The sequence below is a fragment of the Ciona intestinalis genome, chromosome 3, assembly GCF_000224145.3.
Source record: "Ciona intestinalis chromosome 3, KH, whole genome shotgun sequence".
Classification (NCBI taxonomy): domain Eukaryota; kingdom Metazoa; phylum Chordata; class Ascidiacea; order Phlebobranchia; family Cionidae; genus Ciona; species Ciona intestinalis.
The window spans coordinates 1,700,706-1,714,830 of NC_020168.2; the positions used below are offsets into that span (position 1 = coordinate 1,700,706).

Consider the following 14,125-nt stretch of genomic DNA (forward strand, 5'->3'; position numbering starts at 1 on the left):
TCATTACTGCTTTTTTCGTGAAAGCAGATGATTTAAGATTCTGTTGGGCCGGCAGTAGTTTATATAATCTGATATGATATTTTTACAAACCTGCTTGTGGACTTTCGTAAGTTGGTCCAGGTTCCCTTCAAGAAAGGATATTTTCTGTTTCTGTACAACGGAACCACCCAAGTCATCCACCTCATCACCACCAAGTTGCTGTGACAACAAACATAATATTAACAGATGTTACTTCTTCATCAATACAAGGAGACAATATTGACAATAACAACATATGTGAACATAGACACCAAACTCGAGGTTGCAGGCTTACCTAACCTGGGATATTTTGCATTGTGAGCAATTTAAAAAGTTTGGCGTCTATGTAGAAGTACAATTAAAAGATAATTTAAATGAAAGAAAGAATATGACAAGACACAATTTACGACATAAATTGCAGGATTTGTACTAAAATATTACCCTAAGCATCGTCCAAGCAAGCGAGGCTAAACAAAGGAAACATCAATATATGATTATTAGTATGTTACAATTTTATTTTTAAAAATGATTTTCAAAATGTTATTGACAATAAATATGAAATTCTTAAAAACATTTCAAAGATATAAAATTTATCAAGAAAAGTTGAGAGACATTACAAGAAGATTTTAACACAAACCCTGCAGATATACAATGTTGAAGATATAACTCACCTTCTTTACTTTTGCATTAAGATCTCTCACAAAAAGTTTACGAAGGTTGTGTAATGTTTGTAGTTCTTTACTAACAGTCTCCTCAAGTCCCTATGAACATGGAATGAATAATTCAGATTTTTATGCGGCACAATCTTAAAAGTTGTGTGAATACATTCACTTGTTTTTATTTACTTTGACATACATTTATCAAATTAAAATATACAGAGTATAGATATCTATATTTTCATTGTATATGTAATCTACACATGCTAATTATGAGCTGTAGTGCAGCAATATAAATGCCAACAACACCAATTTAACAACATTCTGTCTATAAAATAAGGTGTGTAAGTATGTGCCAGCATATGAACAGCAGTTGTGTTAAATTTGCCAATTTAATATTTAGTTCAGAAATTCCAATATTGTAACCAATAATAAAATTGCCAATAGTATGATCCACAACTCTGCATGAGCAATAAACTTTAAAATTAGATTAACTAAATAAAGCATGAAGAGAAAACAAAGCATTCACCTTCAAGTCCTGTCTTGCTTGTTCTCTTCTATCAAACTTTGAATGAAGATCTTTCAGTTTTAATTCCTTATCTCGTTCCTCTTTCTTTAACTTCTCGTAATCAGACTGAAGTTTCTCATTTTCCAAAAACAACTTTTGATGGTTGCTGTAAACAACATGGTAAACATGTATAGTAGCTCATCCATATTAATAAGTGATATTTTTTTTTTTTGAGCAAAAATAACAAAAGCTATTTTATGTTGGCGCCAAACCACAATATAGTAATTCATTTTCTGAATGTTAGATTATAACTCTTTACTGTCTTGGTTTTATTTCCGATTTTATCAAATCGAATCAGTGTAAATATATTTGAGCGCAAAACTTAAAAAAGGGTGTGTGTGTGTAGTTCAAAATAAAATGCACATCATGACTTACTCTTTCAGAGCTTCAATCATCTTCATCTTTTCTTCCACTTCATCCCGAAGTCGCGATACCTGCATGTGATGCGAGTCACGATGACTTTCAAGCTCTTGCTCCAGGGAATGTTTTAGCTCTTCTGCATTCTTCTGATGATCCTAAAGTTAGTTCTCATGAGTTGAAGCAACTTTTCCACTTTCAAATTAAACCAGTTTCTTTCAGTAACAGACATTCTAGTAACACCTTTAACTTGTTTAGTAAGATTTGCAGTATGGGGTAATTAAGCTTTACTTAATATAATTGTAAAACAACAGTAAAATGGGGTCCTCAGCTTTTTCACAAGGGTCCACAACAATCTTATTTAAACAGAAAACTATATAAATTACTGATTACACAAACATATTATTTATAAAAATTGCTTCAACTGAATTTAATGCATGAACTTAATAAAATATTTTAATTAAAATATCTTACACATGAATATTGAACCACAAATCTTACCATGGATTCTTTCTCTTTGTCTTCTAGAGCTATTACTCTCATTTGCTCCCGTGATCGGAGTTGAGCCATATCCTCATTCAGTTTATCAACAGATTCTTCCAATGTCCTCTTCTTGTTTTCAACATCCTTCATATACTCGATGAGTGATTTCATCTTCGCTTCATGCTAGTATAAGGAACATTTTATTTTAAAAAGAATAAATGTTACGATATTGCCAGCATAGATTCTTAGGCTGCCAATCATTTAAGTTTTTTTTTAAGTTTCATTTTAACTTGTTACAATCTAGGTTTTAAAGTGTCCTGCTATGGGGCAGCGGCATTTTGAAAAAACAATTTTTTAAGGTGTTTTGACTAAAATCTAGCTTTGGTTATCACCATGTTTTATACCATACCCACACTCAAGCCGGAATGTAAAATTTTATTTTAAACTTGGTTTTCTTATCTGTATAGGTTATCTAATACAATAACTAAGATTTCCACAAAACACATTCGCAGCGAAACATATCAATCTTGACATTTCATTATCGATCCTCACCTGTGAGATGAGGAGACGGGAGTTTGAGAGCTCCTGTTCACTTTCTTCCAACTTCTTGTTATTATCCTCCTGTTGCGTCTGCAGTCCATGACACTTGGATGCGAGTTGTTTCACTTCCGATTTCATCCGCGACACATAGAGCCTCGTCATCGTGATCTCCTCCTCAAACTTCTCACCAATTGTTTCTGGGATTTGCTGCAAATAATTTTTTCTTTAACATTTCTGCTGTCTAACTATGGGTTGGAGCGATCAATGGCAGGAATTTCTAAACTGTTTTGATCAGTTTAAATATTTGGCTGCTTTGGTAAATAATCAGCACTCAAACTTGTTTGTCCTTCATATCTATCTTCTGTGGTGATTTAGAAAAAGAACTTACCATTTAACCCTTTTGAGATTTATATAATTTAATCTTAGTTTACCTATAGTTAGTAAAAAATTCAAGGTTAGTTTTGTTTGCAAGAAGACTGAATTGAATTATCCATCAATATCAATATATACCAATTGAAAGGAGTATCATAGAATTTAAAACTTTACAGTTATTTATACTTCAATAGTATGGTTGGTTTCTACTAAAATCAAATCTCTTTTCTGATACAACTCGTAACATTAACTTTGTTATATAATTGTAAACAAAGTAAAATATCAAGTTTCCATCCTGGCTGGTTTAACCAGTTAGTGACTCATCACAAATAAAGTTTACTGATGGATATTAAATTTCAAAATAAGGAAAAGTTTGGTTTAACTACTGACGTACTGTATCAAACCATAGAGATGGAGTGTAAACATTAATAGGAATAAGTATACAACAATAACAATATCATCATCATCGTCACAGCACAAGTTTCTACAGTCACTTATACAGGTATACAGTGAACTCCCATTGAATAAGAAACTTAAAATGCTGAATAATTAATATCCCACCTGTTCCTTGTTGTTGATAGCTGTTCCTATTTCACCAAGATCCTTCAACATTGATGTCATTAGATCACTAACACGTCGTTTGTGAAGATCTCCAACATCTTTCAAGTGAGCAACCTCCATCTCAAGTGCATTCAGCGATTTCTACAATAATAATAGTATTTGTTGTTGTGTTATTTTTGCCGGTGACAGACAAAATGTTTTTGCGAAGATCTATTGAAAAACATTTCACTGCTACAGTAAGACTTTTTCTGGGTGACAATTTATTGAATTGTTTTTAATAAAATCCACCTTAACTTAACAAGAAAAAAGTTACTGACAAACTAAGCCATATAAAACTTGTGACAAATACTACCATGCATGAGTTATAGAAATGCTTTAAACATGAACCACATTTAGGATTTGCATTGGTTAAATAATTTTTAAAGCAGAAACTTACAGTTTTCTCACTTAATTCTTCAGATACTTGGTTGAGTTCTTTATGTTTGTCTTCAGCTATTTGCACTTTACGATCATAGTTTAATGCAAGTTCTTCCAAAGCTTGTAAGACGTCTTGTACTTCCTCCTTAGCAGCTTCATTATCCGTCTAATTAAAAACAAACACAGTGACAGGGATGATGTCATAAAAAGTCTACAACTCTAGAATTCTTTCCCCATAGCGAAGTTTTTAACCAAATACTAATTTCATTTAAATGGCAAAAACATTTGGGAAACAAGTTGCTTGCAAAGAATAATGAAGATTTGAGTTTGGTGATTTTATATTCTACTTTTCATCTTCCAACATTATTTCATTAGATATTAGCATAATATACATATTTGAAAAAACCAAACAGTATAGTATATATACTAAAAAAAGTAATTGACTGGTTCCAAAGAATTGCTAACAAGTGATGTAATTTATACAGAATACAACCAAAAACTTTACCTGAAGCCTGGTCATCTCTTCCTGGAGGTTTTCGTAATCGATCCGATGTTGTGTGATGATGTCTTCCTGCTCAGTCATCTGTTGCTTCACTCGTTCCAACATCTGTGAAGTCTGATTGATCTCCTCATCCTGTAAGAAGATTGAGTTACATCAGTAGACTCTTCTTACCATGATAGTAGTATATAGTATACTACTAAAGTAAAAATGTGGTGGGTTGGTGTGCCATGTAACAGTACAGAGATTTTACGCGTGGAGTCCAGGAAATATTTTTTCCCTTGACTGGGGCTTAGATAGGCTGCGAAAATTTTCAATATTCAGCAATAATGCGAAAAAAAGTTTTTGCATGTGTTTACAAAAAGATTAACCATGTCAGACCCTAAAAGGTTCATGAACCCCTGTTGTATATAACTACAGTATATGATTGTGCTTGGTACAATGCATGCAAATGCAAAATGTCCAACCTTATCATCAAGCATCTTGTACAAGTTCTGTCTCTCATCATCAAGTGAATCTGTTGTAGCTGATGTTACAAGTGAATCATTGGATTGAACGGTTGCAATCTATAAAAATATCGCAACATCAGTGTTTGACAAAGTTTTAAGTCAAAATGATAACTCATACACAAACAGATGCACCCACCAGTTTTATGTAAACAATAAATATGATGACCTCCATGTTACCTGTGCATTGGTTATAAGTGTAACTGGTGCAGTGTGATTGTCCACTATGGGTGCTAGAGAAGCACGGTCCTTTGTGTTGACTCGCTCTTCAATAGGAACAGTATCTCCTGCAACAAGTGTTTGTATTGTTAATTTGCTAACCTACAAGTATAAACATAGTTTATGGTAACTAATCGTGCACCACCAGGCATGCTTACACAAACAACACAAACAACTTACTTATCTCATTGCAATTCTCATCTTATGCGAGCAAAATAAAAATAAAGAAGCAATAAGTCAAATTAAAGTACAATTCTAAAAGGGTTCAAAACCAGTTTTACAGAGATCTCGTCTGGTTGTATGAAACAATATGAAACACGGTCGAGACGCTTTTTTAACTGTTTTATTTTAAGTAAATATTAACTTTTGCACATGCTAATATGCCATAGTTAATATGTTCACAAAGGAAGTGAAAATATTTGTTTTTAATTTAATCAAACAGTTTCTTGTTGTAGAGCTCCCTATACACACTGATAACTCACTCCAACTGAACAAGTAGTGATAATAGTTTAATCAGAGTGAAGGTAAGAATAATCAGAATTAAACTCCAATATATCCTACTATATTAAAGCACTGGTTTGCAACCTTTTTTATGGGGAAACTGATAATTTTTTTAAATGTTTATGGCGGATAACAGAAGATTGTGTGAATATAATAAATGTTTGTAAACTCTAATCAGCTTTAGCTCTCATTGCTAAATACAATAAAAGATTGTGACGTAGGCAATATTTATTTAACAACAAAATGTGTTTCATTTAGATATTAACCAGGTGGGAAGAAAGATTCCTGGCGAGCCATTTTACAGTACAACTATAATCATTACATACAGCAACTTTGTTTAACATTATGATTACAGATATCTGTTTTATTCAGAATAGTCCTATGCGAAGGGCCCTGAACATTTTTTTAAACATTAACTGATCCCCAGTTTAAAAGGTTAAAAACAGTCATTAAAAAGTGTACTATGCAAATAGATAGTTTAGAAATGAAAATCCAACACAACTCACCACTTCTCCACCTGGAAAGTTCCTTTTCAAGATGAGCGACAGTATTAATAAGCTGTTTGTTACGATCTCGTTCTTTTTCAAATTTCTTCCTCCATTGCTCGGCAGTTAATTCCACATTAGCTTGCACGGAGTTCTTAATCGTCTTTGCTCTAAAAAAAAACAGTAAATCATAATTTTTTTAATTGACAAAAATATGTTCCAAATACAGAATGCCAACATTATAATTATTAAGTAAGAGAGACCCACCTCACACCAAACAAAAGTGTGGATTTAGTTTCTGGTTCATTGTAGCTTGCTGGTGAGCAACAGATAAATATCGTAGTTCGACAATTTCCACCCAAGCTGTCTTGTAATATCCGCGTCATTTTACTATCCCGATAGGGAATGTGGGTTTTCTGAAAAAAAGAGAATCTTAAAAACCACAAACAAGTGAAACAATTTCATGATTTAAATCATATTTGAGTGTAGTTAGACACCCACACAGTAACCATTATATATTTATACTTATATCTACTATCTAGGAATGGTTACAACTAATTATAAACCAATTTTCTGCGAACGATTATGGCCGGTCACATGTTAAACACTTGTTAATTCAAATGGAAGAAAAATATTTGTTTTTTTCCAAACTAAGTTAAAAACAGAAGCTCAGGTGTTCTGTAAAACTTTCATTAATTAAAAATACCTTAGAACCTACTTTCGGCCTTAGTAAACTACTTTGTTTTAAATTGCCAATTAAGCAAACAGATCTATAGATTCAAAGTAAGCAGTGAAGTGACCCTATGAACTAAAACAATGTGATATTTATGACAAATCTTACCGTTCCATCTGCAAGGGCAGATATCACATTACCAAGAGATGATAAAGATTTGTTGATGTTCATTGCTTCGTGTAATACTGTTCCTTCAGCTCCTGTTTTACCAACCTGCGAACGTATTCAGTAATATAACTTGGTTTGTATAAACATTTTAAAACAGTGTAATTCAGCAAATATTAATTTGTCATTTACTTTGAAAGCTAGAAAGCGGTATGCATTTATATTATTCTTTTATTTTTAACCTTTGATTTAATTTTTTTAATTAAAACCACGAATAAAATAAATAAATGCAATGAAATCACTCAATATTTTGTGAATTCTGTATAATTCATTCTAACACAAAGAAACAACCCAAAACAACATTATTAATACAAAATTGACCAGCTTTAAATTCATTAAAAGTATTAAAGTAAGAAATGTATCTAAAAAGACTAACAATTGTGAAAATATATGTAAATTGTACAAAAACATCACTACACCTAATGAAATCTCCATACTTAATATTAGTCACCTTTTCACTTCCAGCAAGATCAACCAAGTAAAGTTTGCCGGTAAGTTTAGTTTCCGTCATTGTGTTTTCTTGCTTTACATTAATGAGGAAAATACTGTGGCTTCGTGAACTGTGTTCGTTCATGTCTGGGGAAAATTAAATTAATTAATGTTGGAACATTTTCTGATATTTATAAACTTTCGGGACACTGTTACAAAGTTGTGATGGGGGGGAAATCCTTATGCGTTTTATTATTACACGTTTTGGCAAACAGAAATGGTTGCTTACTGAAAGCAGAAGAATCAATTTACATTACAGAAATATTGTGTAAAAACATTTTAAAGACAATATACAAAACCAAATGTCCTCTGGTACATTAAAGCAGTAACAGTTGGTTTACTAATGCAAATTTAGTGCATAAGCTGCTGCATTAGAATATTGATCACAACAAACTGCATATCCCTTATGGGCAAGAAAATCAATACAACTGTTAATGAACATAATCAACCATAGAACGCTAAATATGTTCAAATTAAACTCAAACTTTCAAATATCAATCCAGTAATGTTTAGTAAAACTGTTTATATATGATATCTGATGTGACGTACTTATAAAACCAATCAAATCACTCAGGTGTTAGCTGTTGTGATTATTAAATTTAAAAATTAAACCACAAACCAGAAAATAAATTGATGTACTATTATACTGGAAGCAATAATAAACTTGGTAAAGTATTATTAAACGCTATGTTACCCAGAATCCATGACATTGCAAATAATATAAATATTATGTTAGTAAATAAATATTAACTCTGCAACAATAAGTTGGTATTATGCAATTGAAAACTCAAACAAATTACATAAGCAAGACTGCTAGAGTAATAAGGTGGAATACGATGAAATGTATAATATGACAAAATAGCAGGCCCGAGCAGGCCAAAACTTACTTGTAACAGCAACATGTCGATTAGATTTTCCTTCATCTATTGTTTCCATTACTTCCTCAGGTGATGCAACAAATCGCTCTGTGCATCCCTTCACATATGGAACACGATTCTTATCTTCGTGGACTGAGAGATTAGTCTTTGAAACTACAATAAAACACTGTGGTTATTAAAACATATAAACAATACACGGATAAACAAGAACTTTGAAACTGACCAATAACGAGACAATGTTTAGCTGTATACCTCACAAAACTTTTTGCAATAAATTTGTGTTTTATGTTTACACAAGAACAGCAGTTTAAAATCCATATACTGGCTGGCTGGTAGCTTCAGCAACAAAAGCATTAATATAAATAAATTGTTTTGAGGTTAATTGTGGGGTGCTGTAATTCCGGAAGTATAATCTTGAAAATAGAAAACAGAAAACAGAATTTAAAATTAAATGGTCAATAAAGTCGGATAGCCTAGTTATACAAAATTGCTAGAAATTCAAAAAAATTATGATATGTATGGAAACTCAATTTTTTGCAACAAAAATAAACAAAGAAAATTTCCCACCATCAAGTAAATCTTTCACTTTGTCAAGATAAATTTCAAAGTAAGATATTTTAATGTGAAACTCAAGATTCTCATCCATGGTGTAGATGTGGTTGAAAATATCATCAATGATACGTGGAATGATGCCTCGCAGATTGTCATCATGTAATACTCCCTATTGTAGTATTGTGGCAACAATAAGTCCAACTAACCATTTCTTACTTTTGGTTCATTATGAAAAAATATTTGTAATTGTAAAAGAAAGTTACTTCTAAAACTTTTATTAAGAAAACCAATTTTATTAAGATATGACACTTTTTTCTGGTATAAACAAACACAATGTTTATGTAACATTTGTGGACGAAATAAAAAGCACAACAATTAGTTTTTGTGCACCTCCATTGTGTGAGTTTTCCCACTTGAAGTTTGGCCGTATGCAAATATGGTTCCATTATAGCCTTCCAACACATCTAGAAGAAAAAATACATTTATTCATAAATTATTCAAGTTCACTCTGACGTCACTCCCAGTATAATATAATCAACTAATATAATAAATAAATCCTCCACACACATAAACCAACACACAAGGACATAAACTTACTTTACTTTGCAAACAAATTAAACAAAATATTGGCCAAATTCACCTATAAAATTGGTTAAACTTGACTTTATTTGCCGAAGAACACCATACAAAAGTTAAACAATCAAGTATCAGAACAATACAAAATTTGTATTAAAAAATTCAACAGAACATTCAAAAATATTCTACAGTTTTTATAATATTGTTAAAATGTTAAGTCCAATACGGTAAAAAAAAACTCCGAAAATGAATGATTTATAAGCATCAGGTAGAAATCCATCTCCCAGTCTTACTCTATTGATTGTGACCATGAATTATTTAGGTGGAGCACATGAGGAGGCAACTACCCATATTGATCTGCTTTAGAGGGGAACAGGAATTTTGTCTCAATACAATGTATTTACCCATTGCAAACATTACCAACCTAACAGACTACTCATAAGTACACATATATCACAAGCACGTGATCTGTAAAGATTTTTGAAAAGTGATTAACAAAATGTAAAGTATATTCTGATGAACAATGCTGGGTTTAGAAAGACAATATAACCAAGTAGCATTCTAAAACACTGGCCCAAATAGTGTCTAGAATCCAGAAATCAATAGAAAGTTAATTAATTGACATCAGTGGTTATACAGTGTACATAAATTCATTACAATCTTGCTTAAAGATTAACATTTCTGCTTCCTATATGTTATCTACTGTGGAAATTGCATAGATTGAACAGGCTACTCCACTCTAACTATTTAAATATACATTCATACAACAGTGTACTTAAGTACCAAGACCCAACTGTACAATCATTGTAAAGATGAAAAACATAAGTGGTTTGTCTACCTTGACAAAATCAAATACACTTACTCCATAAATGACTCGTTACACACTCAGTATCATTAGTAAATCATAATGATGTTTATAATATTTATGTAATCATGGTTATAATTAAAAACTACAGGATACAAATTGCACGATGAGCTGTTTACCAAATGTTATTACCTAACTAGAAGTTATAAGTAAGTTTGTAAACAATTGATCACTACCTGTAACAGTTTGCATCATATGAATATAATACCTGATAGATGGTGGATTATATGGTGTAATATTGGAGATAAATAATGGCCTACACACAAGCCGCATCATAACACTAGCACACCTATATAAAATACAATCTTGTCTAACGTTACACCACACCTTTAACAATGGGCCTTGCTCCAGCCACATAAACTTGTTCCTGTGTTGATGAAGGGCCAAATACTCGATCAAATGTGTACATTTTTGACTAAAATAAAACTTAAATATTATATATATATATATATTTACTTTTTTTAGATGCTTGGGCCCATACACCAGATTTCTTTTACGTCCAACATGTTGTTACATTGGTTTAAATTAAACTATATATGAAAGACTTTTAGCTTTTGGTTTATTAGTTTTATTTAGATTAGTTTAATGACATAGCTGATAACTGTAATGGCACAGATGTGATAGAAAATTCAGGGAAAAACTACCTTGTCACAATATATTTATGAATGAATGTAATTTACTTATGTAATTTACTAGCGTGGCCAGAAAAGGTCAGTCATTATAACACAGGTGTTAATACACGTCGTGCCAACTTACGAGTTACCATGTATGTTATTTTGTAGGGGATTATTTTGGTAGGATATTTTTTATTATTTAAGTATGGCTGGTAATTCAGACAAGCCATTAGTGACCACTGGGTTGGAGCAATTGCCGTTAATTATCTTGCCCAAGAACCCATACGCCCACAATAGAAGCAGCGACGAGCCTTGAACCATTACCTTTGGGTTACAGGCAGGCGCACCAACCACTTTGCCACAGCACCGGACAAATTTAAGCGGTGATTCAATTTAAAACACAAAGGTCATTTTAAAACAAACCCTACAGTTTTAACTCACTGGTCTTCCAAAAGTTACTTTATCCTCAGCAGATATTTTTGGAAGAAATTCATCCCCTCTTTCTTTTTCAGATGAATTTAGGGGGCGGAACCTGCACATCACCTGTATAAGAGAAACACAACATTGGGGTTAAACATATCGTACAATTCTCTGTCGACATACTGTTTTGAAACTAAATCAAATATATCCGGAACAATTAATTAGTGGTCTTAGTTTTACGCTTTGTTTTGCTTAGCGGTACCTTAATACTGCATTCGGCTGCGGCATCTTCTTTGTTCGCCATCTTATACTACCTGCAGAAACACTTTCGCTTGACTGTATGATAAATATTTTAAACTAAAATCCAGTAAACCGTGTTTCTTCTTAAATGTCCATGTTATTATGGAAGAAACCACCAACAACATAAATTCAGCAGTTCACCGAACTACTTCTAAACACAAGAGAGCACGTCTTTGATAAAGGGCCACGAAAACTAACCACGATGTCATTTACGGGAAAGAGATCATAGGTACCAAAAAAAATACAAAAACTGTGGCCATTTTCTGTATGATCGGCTGAAACACGCTCAGTGTGTAATTTAACCGAAACATTTCCAAAAACAAGCGTTATAACAAAACACTGTATAAAATTTCACGGAATTCGGCAAATATTTCATGTCGAAAACGACCTTTAAATTAAAGCGCTCGGCCAGCGTTTTTTTACATACCGATGTCGTGATAAATTTGTTCCGACTGTTGAATTTGTACCGGGGCTATTGAGCATGCGCCGCAACTCTACTGCTCATGCGCGCGGACCGGTATTGCGGAAATCTGGTTTCCATCGGCTTTCTTATAAAAATAAGTTAAAGTAGAGTGTAAGAAGATGGAACCCTTAAGCACATATTGAATAATATTTCCAAAATCAATATAGATGCCGGTTTTTGGGTGATACCACAAATTAGTACTGCATTTATTTATTGACAACAATTTAAGAAAATATAATAAAACACACGAGGAGTTATTTAGCGATCAGCAAGGCAGGTGAAATTTTACAAATTCGAAAACACACAGGATAAGATAGGACAGTTTAAAATCATTGCTAATTTTGATTAATAAGTGTATTTATAAATAGGAATATACGTAAACAACACGAAATAATACTGTACGCTTTGAAAATTAAGTCTAAGCATTCTTTTTCTTGCCCTACTGCTATAGTTTTTAACAAAGGGATTAAAACCACAGAAATAAAAAAGAATAGAACGCGCACCTCTAATGTCGGTAAAGAAGAGAGCATGATACACTCTCTTTTTCACGACTTGTTCCCGTTTACTATAGTAGTCAATGAAAGCCAAGGCGTTTTAGGTAGTCTTTCTTTGTTTTTTTGACTTAATTAGGTTTATAGGGAAAATAAATATTTCCAAACATATATATATTTCTAATAAACCGTTTGTTTGAACGTTTTTAATTAAATTTATAAAATAATTCATTTTCCTAAACAAGCGCTAGAGTGTAAGCGTTAACCTACCAAAAACTAAACTGGCCTAATAAAGTGGAATAGTTAGTGTAGTTTTTAAAATAAACAGCTAAAACCTCCTAAAATCACTGTGCGCCCATCTTTTACAATGGAGACCAAGCGAACTGGGGACGAAGTTGGCGGTCACGTGAATAGAAAAAAAAGAATATATCACGGTTTTGGGCAGTTGCGCGTTCTGCTCTTTTTTATTTCTGCGATTAAAACCGATGAGTGGAAGCTAGCCGCTTGTTACGTCATCAAATCCTATTCATCACATACATTTTAGTTTCGTCCTCCGTCACGGTCCAGTGCATCACGAGAAAATGCTAGTTTATACAAAGAGGTTTAGTAAAACTTGCTTAATAATGAGCTGCATTAACAGTCTTATACAATTTGCACCTGAAACTTACCTCAAAGGCGCTGCAGGATTGAAATTTAGCATAGTGGCGATGGAATTCGTGCCTTTAACTGTTTTTATAAGTCGGATATGATGGTTTATGTTGAATTTTTGAAGATGAAGCGGGACGGTACCTACTTTGACTCATAGAAACATTATATGTTCAAATCTGCAAGTCAATATTATTTCTGACAGAATTCTTAACTCGAAGTTCTTAGCGGTCTGCCACAAGGTGGGGACGGGATTTAAATGTACCGACGAGCCGTTTACAAAATACAACGGAGAATTGCTTTAATTTGCGTGCGATTATAGTATGCCTAAAGATTTTTATGCGTAATGCTATAGCATGGTGACAAGGGTTCATTCAGTAAACGTGGTATTCAGGAGTGGTGGCTCGAAGTTGGCTTGCGGGATGCGTCACGGTAAAACCTTGGTGTCGTCATGTTAAAAATTATGACCGAACAGCAAAGTTTTGCAGCCAAACTAATTAAACTCGGGTCACTTACATTTTTCTGTACAGTTAGTTACATTCAGCTATACAAAGCATAAACTATTATAATACAAACATGGCAGCAAAAATTAGCAGAACAAGTCTGTATGACAAGGCGAGTTTTTTGAACGTAGGTTGCAATCTCTTGCATCACAAACCAATGTCATGAAGGCGTTTACCGGAGTATTGGCAGTTTAGTTCGTAAGTCGCCTGTTACCAAATTGCAAACTTTAATGCCAGTAATGAAGGCAG

At 32.9% G+C, this 14,125-nt stretch overlaps 1 protein-coding gene across 2 annotated transcripts in view; it reads right to left on the minus strand.

Moving 5' to 3' along the window:
* LOC100175234 (kinesin heavy chain) overlaps positions 1 to 11,946 on the minus strand; it is a gene marked incomplete in the record, with an annotated part of 14,961 nt that extends 3,015 nt beyond the window's left edge. For both annotated transcript variants that reach the window (XM_018811334.2, XM_026833785.1), the window contains 21 exon segments: positions 690 to 779; positions 1,204 to 1,348; positions 1,618 to 1,757; positions 2,101 to 2,265; positions 2,635 to 2,829; positions 3,556 to 3,696; positions 3,992 to 4,138; positions 4,478 to 4,606; positions 4,939 to 5,037; positions 5,158 to 5,264; positions 5,377 to 5,397; positions 6,204 to 6,352; positions 6,450 to 6,598; positions 7,024 to 7,128; positions 7,532 to 7,656; positions 8,457 to 8,600; positions 9,015 to 9,168; positions 9,390 to 9,463; positions 10,768 to 10,855; positions 11,496 to 11,597; positions 11,737 to 11,946. In XM_018811334.2, the coding sequence (XP_018666879.1) occupies positions 690 to 779; positions 1,204 to 1,348; positions 1,618 to 1,757; positions 2,101 to 2,265; positions 2,635 to 2,829; positions 3,556 to 3,696; positions 3,992 to 4,138; positions 4,478 to 4,606; positions 4,939 to 5,037; positions 5,158 to 5,264; positions 5,377 to 5,397; positions 6,204 to 6,352; positions 6,450 to 6,598; positions 7,024 to 7,128; positions 7,532 to 7,656; positions 8,457 to 8,600; positions 9,015 to 9,168; positions 9,390 to 9,463; positions 10,768 to 10,855; positions 11,496 to 11,597; positions 11,737 to 11,778 (2,511 nt within the window).
* Between the last annotated feature and the right edge of the window lie 2,179 nt (positions 11,947 to 14,125).